The sequence below is a fragment of the Gastrolobium bilobum genome, unplaced genomic scaffold (assembly GCF_033153095.1).
Source record: "Gastrolobium bilobum isolate Gb01-03AN ecotype WA unplaced genomic scaffold, APGP_CSIRO_Gbil_v1 utg18685, whole genome shotgun sequence".
In the NCBI taxonomy this organism is placed as follows: Eukaryota; Viridiplantae; Streptophyta; class Magnoliopsida; order Fabales; family Fabaceae; genus Gastrolobium; species Gastrolobium bilobum.
Genome location: NW_026898737.1, coordinates 132,960 through 155,438, shown reverse-complemented (window position 1 = coordinate 155,438; position 22,479 = coordinate 132,960). Strand labels below are relative to the sequence as shown.

Below are 22,479 nucleotides of genomic sequence, written 5' to 3'. Positions count from 1 at the left end.
ATATGCTTGAGAATGGAATTTTTTTTCTTTTAATCAATGATCTTGGGTTTCAGTTTCGAGAATGGAAAATAATATTTTAGGAAGAATTGTTCTTTGTATTAAATCCGAGAATATTCGAATCCGACTAATCAAATAATTTATGGGTGCATATTTTCTTATGTTGTAGGATAGTAGGAGAGAAAAAAAGTAGAGATAAGTTAAATGTGGGTCCCACATTTTAAATTAAAAAAGAAAAGAAAAATTAATTGGCACGGAAAACGAATTTGTGTAGGAAAAAATTCTTATCTCATGTAGATGGAGATAATGATTTCCCATAATTTATATATCGCACCACCAACTATCCTCAGTCCTCACGGCAAATGGGTTTGGGACAAGAGCATAAATCTAGACCTTAACCGAGTACACTGTTGTTAGCACATCGAAAAAGTCTCTTAACTATTAAGTCAAAGTTATTTATAATTGTTATAAAAAAAAAAAGTTATTTATAATTTTAGATTAACATAATGTATGTATGTATATAAGAAAATAAATTTGACAGTATAAACGAAGTATTCAAATTTGAATTCTTTCCACGTGTTTTCTTGGTTTTCAACTGTCTTTGAATTCAAATTGTTTACTTTGTTGAATTCTTTATAGCAGTATTATAAAATAATATATGTATTTTTTCTTCGGTCTTTATTTTATTAAATGTCAACCTCAAAATGAATGCAAATATGTTTCTTGTATTGTTAATTTTATTATTATGTGGACGGAGAATAGGGAAGAGAAAAAGGCCACACCCAGGACCACAAGAATGAACTCGGACGACCTCACGAACAATAAAGTTGTCTCCATCACCGACAACTCAATGCCCACTTGCCGATAAATACTTCAACTACGCGTATAATTATCCTTAAAATATATAATCTTATTAAAATTTTCAATATAAAAATTTAAAAGGGTATGGGAGTAATTACGAAAATATAAATTTTTTTATTTGAAACTACAATGTTGATGTTTTTATTATGTTAAATTCAACGTTTATTTTTTTTAATATTTTAATCGGTTTATCATTTGCAATTAATTCAATGGGATGAATTCAAAAATTAAGATTTTAAACTCATTCCAAAAATAATAATAGAGAGGATTGAATTCATATTCTTATCTATATTGTTCAGTTTTCTTACGTCAATTAAACTATCATTTTGACAAACACTTTGTTTTCTAGCTGCAATAAATTAAGATGCGTGCATCATCAGATATAGATAGAAAACTAACAAAATATAATATAATTAATATTTATTATTATTATAAAAGTAAATGTATATTTTTCTATCTTTCTTGAGGGAGTTATAAGAAAAAATAATATTTGAAAAATAATAAGAAGTTAGAATTGGCAACGATTTGAAATTAAAGTTGTAAAATTGAAAATAAATGAACATAAGCAAACATTAACATAGTTCGAGATCTTTATGTAATTAAAGACATTAGTGCCACTTAAGCTAATATAGTTCGAGAATCTTCTTCCTTTATAATTTGCAATATAATACTTTTAATAAAATCTATATTCTTTAATTTGAATGTCATTTATTCGTCGGTCCCTTCTTTTATCGTCCACATTGTTCTCACTTTGACACTTTATACTATTCTCAAGTGAAGAAGCGAAAGCAAGTATATATCAACAAATGCATGGGGCAAAACGCTTCACGACGTGACACGTGTACGAATTTTTACGAAAACGCGCTTGCGTGTCCTCCAATTCAACGAACGAAAAGGTCAAAAAAGAGAAAAAGGTATTGGTTTACCGTTCCCATTTTTGGACCTCAAGAGAGTCTCATATGGTTGGCAAGCAAGCAAAACGAGAAGGGAAAGTTCTAACTTCCAATTCCAAACCCCAATACACACGACATCGACGTCCCTGTCGTTTCGACTTTCGACTTTGAACAAAAAATCGAGTCCTCCGTCATTTTTTTTTTTAATTTAATTCTGTTTCTTCTAAGTGCTAACTGTTTCTCACACACACCACCGCACTTTCTTTCTCCTCCAAAAGCAGTTAGGTGCTCCTTCTAACGCTTCAGGTAATAACCACGCCAAACGATTATATGAATTTCCATGAACTTTTCTCCTTGCTTTGTTTCGATGCGTTTCGAATTGTCACTGGTGAATTCTCTCCGTTTTTTGTTCGCTGTTAATGGATTCTTCATGCGTATAATATAATCTCAATTTTGATTGAATTTGTTTTTTTTCTCCCCGAATTTGATGGGGAAATTTATTCATCATGCTGACAATGCTGAGGGATGCGTGGTTGGTTGCAAATACACGTGTAAAATGTCGGTTCTGCTTTGTATTTCAAGTATTAATGCATATTTTATTATAATTATTGTTATTATTATTGTACTTTTAACGGATATGATTTTGTTCTTCACGTTGTAGGATGGACATGCTTGCGAATAGCATTTTCATACTTAGGCTATTGCTATAGGTGGTAGTTTAATTTTAGGATTTAAACTTAACTTTGGGTTTGGGAAATAACCCTATTATGAGGGGGGGATGGTCTAGGAGTTAAATGTTAAATAGCATTCTTGAAAACTTACTCCAAAAATGTCCATTTATAGTAGTGGCAGACTGGGGTTAGCTGAGAATAGCACCTGTGGTTAAGAGTTATGCTACTAACTAGACTTAATTTTGCCTCAACGACAAAGTTTTATGGGGTTCATGGACTTCCCTATTCATTTGTATATCTTGGAATTGGAAGATTAACTTCCACTTAAAAGCCTCATAATGTGTGTCTTGGCACTTACATAATGGGCGGCTTAGCATTTTGCTGAATGATGGATTATTAATATATCCTCTAGTTCGTTATTCTGAGATCTGCCTGAGAACAATGATTATTCTATATTTTCTCATTATGCTTACTAGTGGCTTTATATATTTAAGTTATTTCAAAAGCTAGGATCATTAACTTCTTACTCCACCTGCTTTTCTTTTTGTTGTTGCTGAATATTTCCAATTCTGTGTTAGGAACAGTATATGTTTAAGGACGCTGACTTCTAACTTCTTAGGAGGTGTTTGGTGCTGGTATTTTGAGATGAGAATGTAGTATACCGGAGTATTGTGGATGTAGGGAAATAAAAGGTCCCCCTGCCTTTGGAATTGCAATTAAAAATCATTTTGAATATGCTTGGAATACCCAAGAATATGGGGATCTTTGATTCTCAATCATCTTACATTCCTGTTTCAATATGATATTGGCTTATCATAGGCTGTTTGGCTGGAAACCAGTATATTGAAGTATATTACATACAGATTTTAAAATGTTTGTGGTGTAGTGTCCTGAATGCCTTCTTTCTCCTTAAGGATCCTGTATGCTGGATGTCAAGAGCCAACTTTTCTAAAAGTTTAAGCTGTTAGGTAAATGCTCTAGTTTTATATCTAATGTTCCCCCTCAAGCAAGAGCCTTTTGGTTTTGAAGTATGAACAATGCATATGTCCACTTGGTCGTATGGCCATACCATGTCAATCACCAACTCTCCTAAAAGCATAAGCTATTAAGTAAAGGCTCATGAGTGTTGCTTTATTATATCTCTAGCACACCCTTGCACGTAAGAGCCATCAAACTTGAAGCATGGATAGTGCACAGACTATCTTTACCATGTGCTGAAATTCAACTTTTATTTAGAAGAATGAGATGGCAAGGATTGAGATATTTTATAATGTCATAGTCATTTTGTAATATGCTCACTACTTATAGTTCTTCTGTATTTTATTTGAATTCTTTTCCTCAATAATTAACTTGTAGAACTTATTTACTCTACTGTTAAGAAACTTAGAGCTTATGGGCATGTGTTAATCCCATGAATTATGTATCTATTTTACTGGCTTTTCTTTTGGTTCTTTCTCAGTGCTATTCTAATATCTTTTATTAGTTATTGGTTTGTTGGAAATAGATATTTTGGAATCTAGTCACTATGCTATGTCTTTATCTTTGGCCTTATAAGTAACCTTGATTTCATGTTATAGCTTACCTGCGAGAATGGGGTGGGGAAACATTTACAGAAGACGTGCTAGAGTATTCACTATGGCCATAATAGTATACCTAGATTATAAGGTGAGCTTCACTGGTTGCTCACAATTTTTATTTTAGTAAATAAGTCTATAGAACTTCTTAATTGCTTGTATTTGTCTTTGTAGGGTGTACAACAGCGAGATAAATGGACTGCCAAATCTAAACAAGCTGCATTGTGGGAGAAGGCTCATGAGCGTAATGCTAAGCGTATTCTAAATTTGATATTAGAGATGGAAGGCTTGTGGGTGAAACTTGGGCAATATATGTCAACGCGTGCAGATGTGCTTCCTACAGCTTATATACGTCTGTTGAAGCAGCTACAGGACTCTCTTCCTCCTCGCTCCTTGGAAGAGGTTTTTTGAATTTTTAAAAAAATTATTTGTTTATGTAGTAAAAAATTATTATTTTGAGAAACGATTTACAGTATAAGGTTTTAATAAGAAAAATACTACCCTCATAATTTTGAGCATTGGAAAAGATTTTTGTTCATTAAGTGGCTAGTATAAGAATTCATTGTATTTTGTACTTTTAACTGGCTGTGAAATCCACATTTCCTGTGATGAAAATAAAATTGATATTTTGGACTTCACAATCCTTGAAACAAGAGAGTAAGGGTTATCTTTTGCTAACATGAAAATTTCAATTTTTTCTTGAGTCGCTATCACTACTAGACTTCTCAATATAGTTTATATTTGCTAGGTCTATGGCACCATACAGAAAGAGTTGGGGAAATCAATGGATGAGCTATTTGCTGATTTTGTCAATGAACCTTTGGCAACAGCATCAGTAAGATCCCAAGGATATTTTTGTTACTAGAGGATGCTTATATAACTTAGTTTAAAATCATTATCAATTAAATATTTTTCGTTGAATGAGTTGAGTCTTTCTTATCTGAGCCACACATTTTATGCAGATAGCGCAAGTCCACCGTGCGACACTGCTCAATGGACAGGAAGTTGTCGTTAAAGTTCAACATGAAGGTGTCAAGACAGTCATACTAGAGGTTTGCTTCTTTTATCCTATGGAATGTATGGATATAAAGATAAATGGAGGGTTCAAATGGTTTTTGGACCTACATTGTTTTCAGGACTTGAAAAATGCGAAGTCAATTATTGACTGGATTGCATGGGCTGAGCCGCAATATAACTTTAATCCTATGATTGATGAATGGTGCAAAGAAGCTCCTAAAGAACTTGACTTCAATCATGAAGCTGGTAATTTCATATCTTTGTAAATTTTGATGTAGTGGATCTAAATTTGTGCTTGAAAATATCTTTGCTGTATTTTGCTGGAGCTAGATGCTTGGATTTTAAAGGAGACATTTTTCTTAGATCTTTTATGGCCATAAATGTCTTCCTTGGAATAGAATTGATTATATTTGTCACAATTTGGGCATGATCATTATTTATAATCCAACTTGAGGGCGAGTGTTAAGAGGGCAGTTTAGTCTTTTCAAATTATTTGTACCAGAATGTGTCTTACTTTTACCACAATGGATTGTTATTACATTATTTTTCTATAAATATTTAGGCTTGCACCCATTCTCTTGTTTGCTCTGCTTTTTTTGTGTGTACTCATCTTGGCAATTACGCTTTATTTGATTACATTTATTTCCTTAGGTTACAAGTTTGTCTCTTACTAACTTTTGTTTCTGTAGAAAACACTAGAACGGTGGCTAAAAATCTTGGTTGCAGAAGCCAATATGATAGAAATATGAATGCCAATCGGGTGGATGTTTTGATCCCAGATGTAATTCAGGTATCTTCTTTGTGTAAAATAATATGATTGAAATATTCATCCGTAATGGTGATACTAGAAATGGGGCATCAAATATTAAGGGGAAGAGGTGTGAAACAAGTGATCTCTTTTATTTGTAATTTTCATAAAGTCCTTATATCTTAAAATGATGACACAATGTCATTCATTATTAAGCATAGACCTGAAAAGACATTCACATATTTATCATATTTCTGTGTGAGACAGTGTGAGTAGAAGTAACCTGAATTTTACATATTTTCCTACAAGGTCCCATACTAAAATAATTAAACAATTTTTTTCTCCATAATTACATGCTTATTACCTTATTCTTGTGTTTTTACATCTAAGTGCAAATTTCCAAAGGGTACATAAGTGGAGTTTTTTCCATCATGTGCATGCATCTAATTATAATGAGTGTCTAACGTTACCTGAACTTTTTTTTGGGTTCAAAATGAAATGTGCTCCCTTTTCATTCTTCTTATTTTTTTTCCCCACCTTGTTTTCTTTGTGTAATTTTATCCTATTTATATAATCTGCTTGCTTCCAATGATAGTCCACAGAAAAAGTCCTTGTTTTGGAGTACATGGATGGCATTCGGTTGAATGATTTAGAATCACTAGAAGCTTTAGGAGTAAATAAGCAAAAGATTGTTGAGGAGATTACTCGTGCCTATGCCCACCAAATATATGTTGATGGGTTTTTCAATGGTGACCCTCATCCAGGTATTCTCTCTCTCTCTCTCTCTCTCTCTCTCTCTCTCTGCGCGTGTGTGCGAGCTCTTGTTTATGCATGTGCATGTGTTTGTAATGTGCACATGTATGACCTTTTTCAATTTGTTGTGGAAACTTTATAATTACTTTCTGTAATAATTTTTACTGATTAATCCATGTTCTCATGAAATATTTCGGCTCTCTTATTGGAATCATCATAGGAAATTTTCTTGTGAGCAAGGAATCTCCGCATCGTCCCATTTTACTTGACTTTGGGCTTACGAAGAAACTATCAAACACCATTAAGCAAGCACTTGCAAAGATGTTTTTAGCATCTGCTGAGGTTGGTCTTTTGTTCTTTTTCATTGTTATATGAATACTAACAAAATCATAATATTGTTAATTTAGTGGTTATAACTGTTGTTTTCTAGAGCATAGGATCGTAGAATTTGAAGGATATATATTGGGTTGTGACTCGAGCAGCTAGCCTATCCTAGCCTGGTTTAAAGGGCTGGGTTTTAATTTAGTGTTATTTCTCAGGCCAAAGATCAGATGAGCTTTTGCTAATAAAATTTAGTGGTATAGTTTAGTTGTATTAAGAGATAATGTTGTTAGATATATTTATTTGCCTTTCACCTATTAGTATTAGTTATACCTTAAAATTTCCAGTTGAATAATTTTTGGGATGGTGTTGAAGCCATTTTTCCACAAATTGGGCTGTACTTTGATCTTAATGACCACCATTTTTTCCCATTCTTTTAATAGCAGAACATAATGTTGGATGTTGAGCTGTGCTTTGTTCACTACAGCAAGTTGGGTTCTAAAGGGGTGTGTTGAGATGCAAATGCCATTTTCTCAACCTCACCTAGATTAAACTTTTGATTGGGTGGTTTTTGTTAGAATGTGTGCAAAATATCTCATAATATTGATTGTATCTTAGAATAGTTTAGATACCTTGGAGCATCTTAGATGATCTCTCAAGAATAATTTTCTTATTTCTTTATATTTCATGATTTATTTCCTTATTTATTAGGATTTGGGTCTAATATAAATAGGGATTTGTGTTGCATAGATTATATCGCAACATAACACACCCCTTCACAATAATACCAATAAAGTTTTATTATACAGAGTATTCATGTTCCTCCCTCTATATCTTGTAGAATATCAGGATTAGAATCTTTCTGTTTTTATCTGGGATGCAATCATATCCCTGATTTATAGCCCTATTAATTAGAGATTTATTTTTATTGTAATAGGATTTGAATTTGTTTCCGTTTTTTTTTCATTTACTTTTGTATAAATATCCCCTGTCAATGTAAATAGGATTTGGAGTCCAACATGAGTATAAATAGGAATTAGTGTTTTGTAAATTGCATCGCATTATAACACATCTTTCACAACAATATCAATATAATTTTATTATTCTGACTATTCATTTTCCTCCCTATATACACAAATCCCTATTATTTCAAGAAATTTGCTGCACTCATGGCCAAAATTTCACGATCGCCAAGTGTCTGATTCAGGAACAAACTTTCATAATACTTTCAATTTGTCTATTTCATTTCTACCTCTATAATTGTTTTTCACTTTTTTTTATTACAACTTTATTTGGGATTGTTATTGTTGATACGTGTTTTTCATAATTAATAGTTGCTCCAAATGATCTTTCTAAATGATGACTGAGAGTATAAACCTTTTTATTATAGGGGGACCACGTGGCCCTTCTGTCTGCCTTTACAGAAATGGGGCTTAAGTTTCGTCTGGACATACCAGAGCAGGTAATGGAGGTAACAACTGTATTCTTTCGTGCGACAACACCGGCAAATGAATCCTATGTAAGTATGCCTCAAGCTCCTGAAAGCATAATTTTCTTTGGTTTCTTCAGTATTTAGATGTTTATCTAATTCTGGTGTATTTTTCTGTTATTAAGAAAACAATGAAATCTCTGTCCGATCAAAGAACCAAAAATATGAAGGTTATACAGGAGAAAATGAACCTTGACGAAAAAGAACTGAAACGTTTTAATCCCGTGAGTTCAGATATAAACTTGCATTTTTTTCTGTTCCAACATTATGCTAGTGATTTCTTTCACAAAAAAATTTATGCTAGTGATTTTATGTTAGATACATTGATATATTTATTTATTTAAATTTTCAGGTTGATGCATTTCCTGGTGATATTGTAATATTTGGAAGGGTTCTTAATCTTCTAAGAGGTCAGTTGTCTCCCACTGTAATGCTTATTTGTTCCCCACAACTTATTTTACTTACCTGATGTGGATATAGGGCTTTCTTCCACCATGAATGTACGCATAGTATATATGGACATAATGAGGCCGTTTGCAGAATCAGTTTTGAGTGGGTGAGTCTTTTGGAATTTGTTTTATGATTTATCTTCTACATGCTTATTTCATCTGTTTCTGAACTGAGGTGCACTTGCCAGGTACATTAATAGAGGACCATCAGTAAATGATAGATGGATTTTTGATTCACCAGTCCATTCTGATGTAGAAGCCAAGCTGAGGAAACTTTTAATTGAGCTGGCAAATAATGATAAAATACTTGGAATGCAGGTACATGTTGCTATTTGTTGATAGTACCTTGGTATGCTAAATTTTGAGATTGCTTTGGTTGAATCCCTGACTTGCCAGAGTAAGGGTGAAGGAAATCTTTGTACGTAAACTTATCCTTGCAGCATTTTTTCAAAGAGGTTATTTCCAAGATTTGAACTGTTTTGCCACTGCTCCCGGCACGCACTGTGTTTTTTTATTTTTTGGTCTGATACATTTATGATTACTTATTACCTTTCTTTATAGCCAAAAAAAAAAAAAACAAAATATATATCTTCCCATCTTCTCAACAAGAGTCTAGGGTCATGTATAAAATAATTAGTAATTGTTATTTAGAATTTGATGTGCCATATAAGACCAAAGATAGGAGGAGTATACTGGGAATTTACTTCATTCATGAATGGTTAGAGAATGGTAGAGATACTAAAAGCAATTTTGAGCTTTCAACTAACAACTTAAGCTTTTGAGATAGATGGTCCTTACAATGTATCAAAGTTTCTACAACTAAATGATTAGGAGTTTGATCTTTGTCACTCCTATTCTTTTAAATAAAGTTGAATTTTAGAATGCAGAGTGGGCATATGCATTTTTAATATTTCAAGTCCAAAGGACTTTTAAGTTTTGGAGAAGGGGGAGGGGACGCTAGTGATAAATTGATAAACCTTCATCTAACAGTTTAAGCATTTAAAATAGATGCTCTCTCTCTCTCTCTCTATATATATATATATATAGGATCAGGATCATTTTACACTAGTATAAGTTACATTCAATCTTGATTGTTGATCCTAACTATATTTAACGGTTCTGATTTATTAGATATTTGAGCTATTGGATGGAAGCAAATCAATGACTAAGATTTAGTGTAAGAAGTTTTATTCTTACACCAGTGTAAGAATATCCTGCCCCACCCGTTATATATATATATATATATATATATATATATATATATATATATATATATGAGAAGGATCAATTTACTTTGGTGTAAGAATAATAATCTTGAGTGTCGATCTTACTTGCTTCTAACGGCTCTAATCCATCAATCACGTGAGCAATTAGATGCAAGGAGGATCAATGACTAAGATTAGGAGTATAATTTACACTCGTGTAGAATGATCTTGCCCTATATGTTTTTTTTTTTTGTGTGTGTATATATATTCCATTATATATTTAAAATTTGAGTTGACGAATTAAGACAGTTTCTGAGAATTTATACATATTAGATATTGTTCAAGAGTCTGGAGTTAAAGGAATCTATCTTTGCATTGACATGCATTACTAGTATGATCAAGTACTACTGTTGTTGGATAATTAAAGGTTCACCGAAGAGATGTTCTTTTTTTCTTCTTTCTTTCTTAGTATTGTTGTTGTCGCATTTGACGTCTCGAATCAAATAGCTCAAGTAAATGTTCAATTGTTTTAGTAAATTCTGTATAATCTTTTGAAGGTATGTGCCTACAAAGATGGAGAGGTCATTATTGACACTGCTGCTGGAGTGCTTGGTAAATATGACCCCCGTCCGGTTAAGCCTGACAGCCTTTTTCCTGTGTTCTCTGTTACAAAGGGTATCGCAGCAGGAATGATGCATTGGCTGGTTGACAATAGGTAGGTTGTAAGATGATATGACCCTAGAGTTTGCACGCCCCTAAATTGGTTGCTGTAACTTCTTGTTTATCGGACAAATAAGGTTTTCTTTTCACATAGAACTAGTGCAAGCAGTGGGGCTGTGCTGTGTTACATGCTTTAGTTGCATGCTATTGACTAGTAAACTGACATGTGTCTAGTAGTGTTATGCCAAGATAGATTTATCTTTTGGTAGTCTTGCCCTGAATTTTACCTTTAAATGATATTCCAACTTTTTCTTCTGTTGTGTAATGGTCCCTTTTTCGTAATTTTCCCTTATATCTCCCTATATTTCTTCCTTTTTTTTCTCTTCATTTCTTTTATTTCTCTTTTTTCCTCTCAATTTTTCTTCTTTTGTTTATTTCATCCCAACTAGTTTAGTATAAAGTTGTTGTTGATATTGATGTTGATGTGTAATGTCATCAATATTAACTCTAGTAGTCTGCATTTGCTCCAACATAGAATGAACTATTCTTGGTCACAGACCAAATATGTTGCTTGTTGTATGATAGGCTCTTGTGTCTCCTCCAACTTCTAGTGTTGTCTTCAGATATGTAAAGTAAGCTGAGGGTTTGATTAGACAATACATTAAGCATTTATCATAGACTTATTAATTTTTTAATAAAAGAAGAAATTCATTAAGACAGAGGAGAAATTACTGTAAGTATGGAGGATATGAAATTCAAACTCTTTCATAGTTCCTGTCAATTTCTTTTTGATTTACATTCAAGCTCAATGTTGTACTTCCAATTTCTTTCCCTTTATATAACATTTTTGAGCAGAATAGAAGCAGACTACTTGAATCATATGTTCCATATATTTCATTCACTCCAGTTTATATCTTTGTCTAATCTATAAGAGGAAATTTTGATAAAAAATGGGATTGGAATAGTGAACTCGCTGTTTATATTCCTCCCATTCACACCCATATATGTCAGAATGCATTGATTTTCCCTCCATAATTAATGCCACCTTTTCAATCCTATGTATTTTGATTTAAGCCAACACTGTAAGGTTATACGGGGCAATGTTTGTCATTTTATGCATTCATTCAGACTTTAATCATCTGTTGGATTGTTATTTCTGTGATTTTACTTTAAGTGTTCAAAACCATGTAAATAGTGTCTAGGATCATACTTGTTTAGGTTCATATTACTTTTATGGTTATACAATCTTAACTCCGATGTGTAGTTTAAACACACGGATTTCACCAAAGTCTCTCGTTTTCTCCTGTCTCAACATGGTAGCATAGATGGATTAGAGGCAACCCCATTCTGTATTTACGTGGCAGGCAGTGTGTACCAATGACAAAATTCTTTTTGATACAATGTTTCTGCTCTGGTTTCTGGTCTGTGGTCATGTCATCCTTCTGGCCACTTCTGCTTTGTCGTCCACCCCCATTTGCCGCTGCCTGCTGATGTCCCTTCCGGCCACCTCCTGTTGTGTTTAGTTTATATATTACCAGTATACCAATGTTGATGCTAGCTTGGTTAGTCAGAAATGTATATTTTGATTGAGAGTCATCTCTGTTCTTTGTCATTAGAAGTTAAAATTTTTACTTTCATACACTACGTAGCATCATATACTTTCATGTTCAGTGCTTTTAACCTGAAATAGTGAAATAAATATCTGTGTGCTTATCATCTCGCAGAAAACTAAACCTTGAAGAGAATGTTGCAAATATTTGGCCAGCATTTGGATCAAATGGGAAAGATGTCATTAAGGTCAAATATTGATATTTTCGCCGAACTGAGGTTCTGAAGTTATTATTTTCTAAGAATGTTTCCATCTTTTGTTTCAGGTGCATCATGTGCTTAACCATACATCTGGTTTGCATAATGCGATGTCAGACATAACTCAAGAAAACCCCCTACTGATGTTGGATTGGGATGAATGTTTAAATCAGATGTGTATGTCAGTACCTGATACCGAACCAGGCAAGGAGCAGTTTTATCATTATTTGTCATTTGGCTGGTTGTGCGGTGGAATCATTGAGGTATGAATTCTTGTCCTTGTGTATCAAATTTTTTAATTCTTATTCCTATTCCAATAAATATTCTCTAATTTCATGCTTCATTAGACTTTCTGAATAAGAGGGTAAAATAGAAGGATTATTTTATGTTGATTAAAAGAAAGATTAATAGATTTTATATAAAAAAGAAAAAGGGAAAAAGGAAGAGTAATAGAACGATATATTTGAGTACTATTATCATGCTTGTAATTGGGCAAAATGCTATATATGGTGTGATTGATTGGTAGGTCTAAGTTTGGACCTTGAATGTGTATGGCTTATCTATGTAGCATGCTTACTGCATGTCTCCAATTTGTTGATGTCAATTAGCGTAGTATTTTACTGATGTCGTGTTTTTAGATAAAATAAGAATTTTGGCATGGTTACAATCGATTTTAATTTATGATTCTTTACAAAACGGCTAAACCAAGTGCTAGTAAAATTTTCCTACCAGTAGGATTTCTATCTATGTGCTGATGATTTATTTGAATAAAACAGCATGCATCTGGCAAGAAATTTCAGGAGATCCTTGAAGAAGCAATAGTTCGTCCCCTCCACATTGAAGGAGAGCTATATATAGGGATTCCCCCAGGCAAGTTTTGATGAATAAATATTTTTTTGAGGGATGATATGAAATTTGTATTTGGCATGCATACTATATACTCACGGTTTTTTTTTTTTTTTTTTTTTTTATATTCCGTACTAGCTGGAGTAAAAGGAAATTTATATTTCCATATTGGTTTCTTTGTCTGTAAATTGTAACCATGCTTCATCGGTTATGTATTTAGGGGTGGAAGCACGTCTTGCAACTCTGACTGTAGATACAGATGATTTAAGCAAGCTCTCAGCGATCACTGGTCGTCCTGATCTCCCATCGAGCTTCCAGCCACAACAAATTGCTCAACTTGCAACCACTCTGCCTCCTGTTTTCAATACACTGAATGTTCGCCGTGCCATCATACCAGCTGCTAATGGACATTTATCTGCCCGTGCACTTGCTCGTTATTATGCAGCCCTAGCTGATGGTGGCAAGATACCACCACCTCATTCTTCTGCTTCTAAGCCATTACTTGGAAGCCATCCCCAGATCCCTAAATTGTCTTCTCAGAAAGCCCCCAAAAAGCGTACTTGTATTGGACGAAAGGAAGCAACATTACCTTCCATTATTGGTCCTAAAGGTTATGAAAAGGTCTCTAATTACGATGATTCTGAGGATAATGAGGGCAGAAGTACGAGCGGAGTTAGTAGCAGTAGTGATGACATTAGAGGTAGCAACATGGATAGTAATCCACGAACCCATGTTGCTGGTAAGATCTATGAGAATCCTCGGATTATTGATGAATTCTTGGGTGCAGGAGAGTACGAGAATTTGGCTTTGCCAAGTGGGGGTTTTGGCCTAGGATTTAAGAGATTTAGTTCTAAGGATGGGTCATCCATTGCCTTTGGTCACTCGGGAATGGGTGGGTCCACAGGTTTTTGTGATGTCACAAACAAGTTCTCTATTGCTGTGACACTGAACAAAATGTCCCTTGGAGGTGTCACCGGAAAAATTGTTCAACTTGTTTGTTCGGAGTTAAAGATTCCAGTTCCCGACGATTTCTTAAGATTTGCTGTTGACCAAAGGGGACCCGATGGGCAATTAAATATGGGGAGGCCTCTGATTAATTGAGGATGGAAGGATTTTGTACCCCTTTTCCATCATACATTTATGTACAATTTTTTTATTTTCTTTATGGCCTTGATAATTATATATACTGTTAATCTTTTGGGCCTCCACCCCCTCCCCCTCTCTCTGTTTTTTTGGCTCTTCTTGTAGTTAAGTAATCTCAGTGATGCATGAGCTAATTTTGCATCCTGTTATTGTTCCGAAGAATCATGTATGCAATTGTGTACCCATGATGTAAGTTGAACTCTTAATATTTTAAATTACTTTAACTTTACAAATATTTCGCGTTTGTTACATATTGACACCAAATCTTTCATTTTATAAATGTCACATTCAAGTCTAATTTTTTTAATGTTGCATTTCACAGAGTCTAATTTTCAATATTTAGTTACATTTTTGTGTGGAAGTGACAAAATTAACTTAATCAGTGTATGTTTTGGTTTATTACACAAATTTTCGTCTTTTTTTTAATCTTATATAAATTTTCTCCTTTTTTATGGTTAAATCTCTTCAATCGCAATAAAAATTTAACATTATTAAATGATTACACTGTAAGATTTGTTAAATAAAATTGAACCAACGCAAGGAAATAAACAGTAAAACTCGTTATGGTTTTGTACCTTTAAAATAGAGAGAAGTATTTTAAAATTGTTGCAATGAAAATTTAATTACATGAGTTGTCATACTAGATAATCAAAATTATTTGATTAGGATCAAATTCTCAAGGATTGAATGATAAGAAGAAACTTAAACTTAATACTTTCTCAAGAATTAAATGATAGAAAGAAATTTAAAATTAAAAAGTTTATATTCTATAATTTCTCAGTAAACTTTATACTTCTTTTTATACTTTAATTATTCTAAAATTAATTTTACTAAATTTGTTCTGATCCACCTTAATAATATGTGACATCAATTTATGTGATTAGGTTTTTATTAAATTTTCATTACAACAATTTTACAGTACTTCTCTTTAATTTGCAGATATGAAATCATAACTTCTTTTGTTATTTATTCTCGTCTTACAGTAATTTTATTTTAAAAAAATTTATGTTCAAGTATTGATAACTTTGAATTGTTACTACTGTAGAGGCAACTTATCTTTAATGAATTTATAAAATGTGAGGAGGTTTGTATCTTATTAGGAAATATTATTTCTCACGTTGCATGAGATAATATCTTTTATGTAACACATAAAAAAATGGATGAAACTTATTAAGGAGAAAAAATAGAAAAAAAAAAATAGATCATATCTATTTTTTATGTGTGTTATGCAACGTGAAACTTGATATTTTTATTTTATATAAAAAATATTTTTCCTATCTCATGTAACTCGAAAACTACACCGATGTACTTAGAAAAAAAAAACCCTAATTTTCCTTTTTGTTTTTCGTGTCGTTATTTTCTCTCATTACTATTTACGATCAATTCATCTTCTTCAATGAATTTTCAGGATATTGAAAAGAGGTCCAGGATGTTCTCATGGGGATCTACCTTAGAGAAGAGAAAGGTGCATGCTATGGCTTGGGAGAAGGTTTGCCAGCCAAAGAAGTTGGGTGGTATTGGCATTAGAAGAATGAAAAAGAACAACCAAGCTTTCATTAAGAAAGTAGGGCATGGTATTCTTACTCAGAGAACAAGCCTATGGGCCTGTGTTCTCAGAAACAAATATGGAGTGAGCGAGGATCTCATCCCAGAACTGAAAGCTAAAAGGCAAGCCTCGAACCTTTGGAGGGGGGGTGATGCGTGTGTGTCTGGCCGAAAGTTGCTGAAGGGACGAGGATTCAAACTGGCAACGGGCAACATATATACCAATTTTTGGAGGGACAGATGGTTGTCGCTGAATGATAGGGTTATTATGAAGGAAGATGTCCAGGTTCCTGAGGATGCAAGCGACTAGACCGTGAACAAGCTGGTTAATTCCCATAATATTGCTAACGTTAGGCCCCCTAATCCTGAGAAAGGGGATGACTTCGTTGTTTGGAGTTTGTCTGGAGATGGCTTATTATCTATCAAGACGGCTTATGACATGTTAACTAACGGGACAAATGAGGGTATGAGTAATACAAGTGAGAATGCTTGGCTGTGGAGGGATTCGAAGAGGGTACGCAGTCATTCCTTTGGCTGGCTATAGGTAACAATCTACTAACAAATGAGAGGAGGTTCCACAGACACTTAACAGAGAACTTTTTGAACCGGAGAAGAGATGGACTGGATTTTTCTCCTTACCAGGCCAACAATGGCTTGTCCAAAATTTCACAGGACTCCATTATAAGGAAAGTGAAAGTTTTTGTATCACAAGTGGAGATTGCACAGAGGGAACTATGTCCCCAAGGTTTGAAGGTGCGTGAGAAGGAGAAAAGATTTGTTTGCTGGAAGTTTCCTGAAGAAGGGTGTAGCAAACTCAACTTTGATGGCTCATGTGTAGATAGAGGAAAGAAGACCAGTTGTAGCGGTGTAATTAGGAATGCGTCAGGCAATTGGATGAAGGGCGTCTGTAGAAATATTGGTGCAAGTACCTCAACTAGAGCGGAATTATGGGGTCTGTTGCATGGTCTTGAAGTAGCTTGGGATTTGGGCACCCCGAATCTCTGGGTTGAAGGGGACTCTCAAGCAGTTATTCGGTTGGTGTCCAAACATTGTGAGATACAACACCCCTTATCCCCTTTGGTCAACAGAATAAGAGAGTTGTTAGATAGACCATGGAATATCAGAATTAGTCACTCTTACAGGGAAGGCAATAGGCTTGCGGATAGGTTAGCTACTTTGGGTTATTCTTTTAACGACTGGGACATGCATGTTTTTGAGCAATCCCCTGCAGATTGTATTGTTTTGTTAGACAGTGATACGAAGGGCATTTCTCATTCGAGAATTTGCCCTGTTTTGTAGTCTATTTCCTTTATATTCAAAAAAAAAAATGAATTTCCCCAACCTATCTTCTAGTCACATACCAAAAGTTGCTATTGGAAGACAAAGATGGTGATTGTAGAGAAGATAGTACAAGAAATTATGGGAGATGATGATAGTGGATTCAGTGAGGCCCCTAGTTTAGGTGGAGTCTTTAAGGGCCCGTTTGGATGGGCTTTTTTTTCTTCATAAGCTTCTTTTTTTCAAAAAATAAAGCGCTTCTCGTTTTTAGTTCGTTTGAATATCTGCTTTTAAAAAAAGCAAAAGTCACAAAAAAGTCAAAAATCAACTTTTTTCAGAAGCTAAAAATTTTAACTTCTAAGAAAAGCAAAAGTCAAAAGCCAAATATTTTTTTTCAAAAAGTAAATATTTTTATAAAAATATAAATAACTTTAACTTTTATAAAAAGCACTTCTAAAATAAAAAAGAGATAAAAGTTACTTTTTTTAGAAGCTTAAACAAACGGGATTTAAGACAACAGAAGAAGCTTATTGTTTTTATAATGTCTATGCTGAAGGTAAGGGGTTTGGAATACGTAAGCAGTACTTTAACAAGAATGCAAAGACACAACAACCGTGTAGGTGATATTATGTGTGCTCAAAGCAAGGTGTCAAGAAACTAAATGATAAACGAATTGACGTTAATAATGTCAAAAGACGAAGGGATACAAGGACTAATTGTTCAGCAATGTTAAAAATAAAGTTAGTAGATGAATCATGGATCATGGAGAAGTTCAATGATACGCACAATCCTCCATTGATTAACTGTAACACCCCGTATATATCCGGTAATGTTATCATATCATCGTATTAAGCTGCGCTTAATTAAAATTGCGGAATATCTTTTTCTTTTCAATTATGATGTCATTATACTTAGCCAAGTTGAATACTTAATCCATTTTCAAAACATTGCTTGTATGTAAAATGCAAATAAATATCTAACTAAAATACCTCATTAAATAAATAACATAAGTATGTCTCTAGTCACGGAACTATAACACGTAGACCGGACAACCTACTAAGTTATACAACTCAACTCAAAGAACTAACATAAAGTGGCATGGACAAACCACGTGCTCATCCAAATAAGGCATCAAGCCCAACATAAGTCTCAACATCAACATCATAATAATATGGCGGAAAACATAAACAACATCCAATCCAGACATGTCAGCATAAATATAACAGCAATATCATCAGCTAAGCTCTGGCCTCCTGCCGCTAGAGGCATCAGCCCCCAAACTACCTGAACCTGAAATAAGCGCCCCGAAATGTGGGGTGAGATCTCTAAACAAGAAATCTCAGTAAGACAAGGGGTCCTCAAGGATCTTCCACCCCAAGCTCACTTACATGTGCAATATAAGTTCAAAAGCAGTTTAACAATATAATTTCCAAAATAATGCAATGCAATAGATAATCATGTCATGTGTGTCAATTCTATTCTACTGATCAGAGAAATGCAAGAATACGTCTATTACCCATACAATATGCAAGACGCTACTTGCACCCACCCACGGGCTCACCATCTTGTATGACGCTACATACTCAGGCTTACCGACTATGTGGAAAAAACACATACATATTATAAGCCATTGCACATACCAGCTCAAAAGCATTTCAAATATTCAAAGCATGTAACACAACATGCATACAACCATACCCCCATGGGACATGGTGAAACCACAACATGGCTAAACCGAGGACACGAAAGCTTACCTTGCAAGCTAACAATCCAAGCCAAGAGTCCAACCAAAGCTCACAGTTAAACACAGCAGAATCACAATTTGATTTGGACCAGCAATCATATCAATAAACATAGCTCATATGCATAAACATAAAGACAATGCTTCTCTTTTACGTTTTATGTCTTAAGGCTTCTCACCAAGCCATAAGCCCTTAATCACTTGATTCTGACTTAGTTCAATTATTACAGAAGTTCAACTTCCTCAAACTAGGGTCCACAAACTCCACACATTAGTTCTGGATGAACAGTAAGCCATTGTTCCTCAAAAACACAGAATATCCGGATATCTGTCTGGGACATATCCGGAAATCATATTCGGATATGCATATCCGAATATCATATTCGGATATCAAAAGACCCCATATCCGGATATTCATATCCGGATATTTCGCGACAGAATGCAGCTTCTACATTTCGCGAAGATATCCAACAAAGGTTCCATTTTTAACACTTTAAAACGTCAAAGCATGCATTTTTACTCTGTTTTAAGTTCACATATCAGTTGGTTACTTGTTTAACTCATTAAACATGGCAAGACATTAAATTTTACCCATTAAACTCATGATCAAAGGGTGGTAACACTTACCCAAGCTTCAAACTCAGAAAAGAAGGCTCTTGGAGCTCACCAAGCAATGTAACATCCCCGTCTCGAGCCGGTTCAATTAAAATGCATATGATATAAACAGAAACAATGGAAGACTTAACTTACGAAAATACGAGCTAACTTTTTCTTTTTCTACTTTAATTCTTACTCGGCGTAAACGAAAATCGGGCAGAGTTTCCTCTATAAATCGGACAACTGGGGATTTTCCAATCCCCCTCAGAAAGCATTTCCTGATAAACAGTTTAAACAATATTCATATCTAGAAGTACTAGTTATGCAATTATATTCAGATACCCATCTATGGGCGCATGCAGAAACTGGCTCCGTGCCACTAATCTAACAGCATGCAGTCCAATACATAAACATAACTGAATACTACATCATCATATAACGTGCCTGAATACTCAAATGTACATGCGTCAAACTGACAGACATGTACAAAACATATACAAAATAAAGGATCAATGTCATGATCCATCAAAGGCGAAAATACAAAATGACATGAATATACTTTAAAAAAAGTAGTAGCCTACATCCACTCAAAATTCAATCCGTCAACTGCCTCAGCCACGTGTCGCGTCCCTGCCTAGTGAGGACTCACCGAGAATCTGGGCACCTGAAAATATGTCCCCAACGAGGGGTGAGATTACAAATCTCAATAAGCTCCAGGTTTATAGAGAATTCTCCATACCCCTAGCTCACTCCTGCACAAAAGTCAGATACAGAGTATACAATGCACATATAACAGATATCTTTACTGAACAGAGCATATAACATATATTATAGAGGCGTACATAGTCATTTCCAAGGGAGGACCCCAAGCGGAAATTAACGCACGTGTTCCCGAAGGAGGACCCCAAAGCGGAACCAGACATATCAGAGGCGTACACCATCAGTCCCGAGGGAGGACCCCAAAGCGGACATCCGAGTACTATACAATCAATGGCCAGAGATTGTTACAGAATCATATTACAGAAGTCATATCAGAGCAAAACATATCATGTTATCAAATAACTCTATATGAATGCATCTATACAAAGCATCTAAATAACAGTCATACAGTCCAACCATAGTTCACTAACCATGGTGGAGCACTCAAGCGGGAAAAGACTCCTTAAACATAGAGCTTACCTCTTGAAGCTTTATCAATCCGCTTACTTGTGGCTCAAGTTACTTATATATCTTCAAGAGATTCCGATTCCTTTTTAGTCCCTAGGTACACCTAGAGCAAGAATCCACAAATACAAATCAATAAAATGCTATCATGCCTTGATTTTCCATAAGGCATACATTTTATCGCTTATCTTCCTTTCTTTATATTTTTGTCAATGCTATACCAATACACAAGTCTATACCACCTTATACTCGTTAGCATTCTTTAATTTTTAATCAAGTGTTCACTTGAGAATTTTCAACATAATCATGCCATTTTCTTTAAGAGGCCGTGAACCTACCCTTAAGGGACTCAAGGTATTTTTCAACCCCTTTTCAAGCCATTTCACTTCTTAAATCATCAATTTTATACAACACATTTTATTAAAATAAAGTGCAACAAATATATCCCTAAGCCACCCTATAGGTCGAATTCTACAAGGACAATAGGCAAAAAGGTTCTTTTCTTTTTACTTATTCTTTCTTCACTTAGTTAGCAACTTAAACATACATATATGTATTCAAAAAGTTTTCAATAAAATTTTGGAACATAAAGCCCCTCTAAAGCCCCACAAGGCCGAACATAAGGGCATTTTTATATAATTCTCCTCACTTTGGCCTTTTCACCAATTTATCGAATTTTTCCCACTTAATTCCTACACCTTAAACTCTCATGATGCATCATATAAAGTTTTTCCCAATGACCCCTATAAACCTACCAGGCCGAGGCAAGAGGGAGGTGCCATAGGATTTCTTTTATTTTATTTTAATTTATTTTTAACACAGTAAAATGCTTAACTTACATTACTATATCCAAGACATCAAAGGTTCATCATAATTTCAAATTTTAAAACACTATATTTTCCTACCAAAACATACTCCTAATTTTAATAGCCTACTCATCAAAATACAATCATAGAAATATTATTACCTCCAAAAGCTTATACAAGGTCAAGGAGATAACCTTCAAACAAGTCTCCACCAAAAACTTTCTTTTTTTCACCTTGGATGAATAGTGCACAAAAATGAGATGACAAATATCTCCCTCCACAAACGAAATCAGCTCAAATGGAGGGGTGGAATAGCTTCCTTGGATGATTTCCTATGAGGTTGGTATAATGGGTGGAAGATTTGGTTGTATATTGGAGGAGAAATCAAAGAAACAAGAACCAAAACCCTAGTCCCCTTTCCATTGCTGCAGCTCGGCCCCAAGGAGAGAGAAGAGAGTGTTTTGCTTTGAGTGAATAGTGATCACTTAAGTCACTTATGTTTTATAAGCACATGTGGCTTTTAACCGGATATTTTTCTTTCGCGTATTTTCACTTACTTTGACCCGAGACTAACTTAAAGCGACAAACATATTTTTATTTTTCTAAACTCATTTACATAAATTTTTATTTCCTAAGGAACAATATTCTTAATTTACAGTATGGTTTCTGCACCGTTTTTGACGAAATGCACTGTGAACCACTAACTGTACTTCGTTTACTTCTGAACTTAAAACTTATTAACTTATCATTTCCTTTGGGCCCATATTGACTTGTTTGGCATATATTGGAATTTATTATTCTTATTTCATCAATTATTTGCTTCTGGACTCTACCGGTTGCTTAAACAGCAGTACAAAATACCCGGTAGAAACACTATTCACGAGATTTTCACGGAAAGTGCAGACTATACAATTT

General features: G+C 34.3%; 1 protein-coding gene across 3 annotated transcripts; it reads left to right on the top strand.

Annotated features, from left to right (window-relative positions):
- The first annotated feature begins 1,823 nt into the window (after nucleotides 1–1,823).
- On the top strand, nucleotides 1,824–14,638 carry LOC133283634 (uncharacterized). 3 transcript variants are annotated; one of them, XM_061480514.1, is made up of 19 exons: nucleotides 1,824–2,057; nucleotides 4,000–4,087; nucleotides 4,171–4,398; nucleotides 4,745–4,831; nucleotides 4,959–5,048; nucleotides 5,133–5,259; nucleotides 5,703–5,803; nucleotides 6,357–6,525; nucleotides 6,735–6,856; nucleotides 8,226–8,354; nucleotides 8,450–8,548; nucleotides 8,677–8,734; nucleotides 8,805–8,880; nucleotides 8,962–9,091; nucleotides 10,536–10,693; nucleotides 12,363–12,435; nucleotides 12,513–12,707; nucleotides 13,221–13,314; nucleotides 13,511–14,638. In XM_061480514.1, exons 2-19 carry the CDS (start codon nucleotides 4,013–4,015, stop codon nucleotides 14,389–14,391), a joined length of 2,892 nt encoding a protein of 963 aa, XP_061336498.1. In that variant the 5' UTR covers nucleotides 1,824–2,057; nucleotides 4,000–4,012; the 3' UTR covers nucleotides 14,392–14,638. The 3 variants fall into 3 exon arrangements, with proteins under 3 accessions (XP_061336498.1, XP_061336499.1, XP_061336500.1); XM_061480515.1 differs by lacking the exon at nucleotides 1,824–2,057 and adding an exon at nucleotides 2,291–2,309; XM_061480516.1 differs by lacking the exon at nucleotides 1,824–2,057 and adding an exon at nucleotides 3,370–3,390.
- Nucleotides 14,639–22,479: the final 7,841 nt, after the last annotated feature.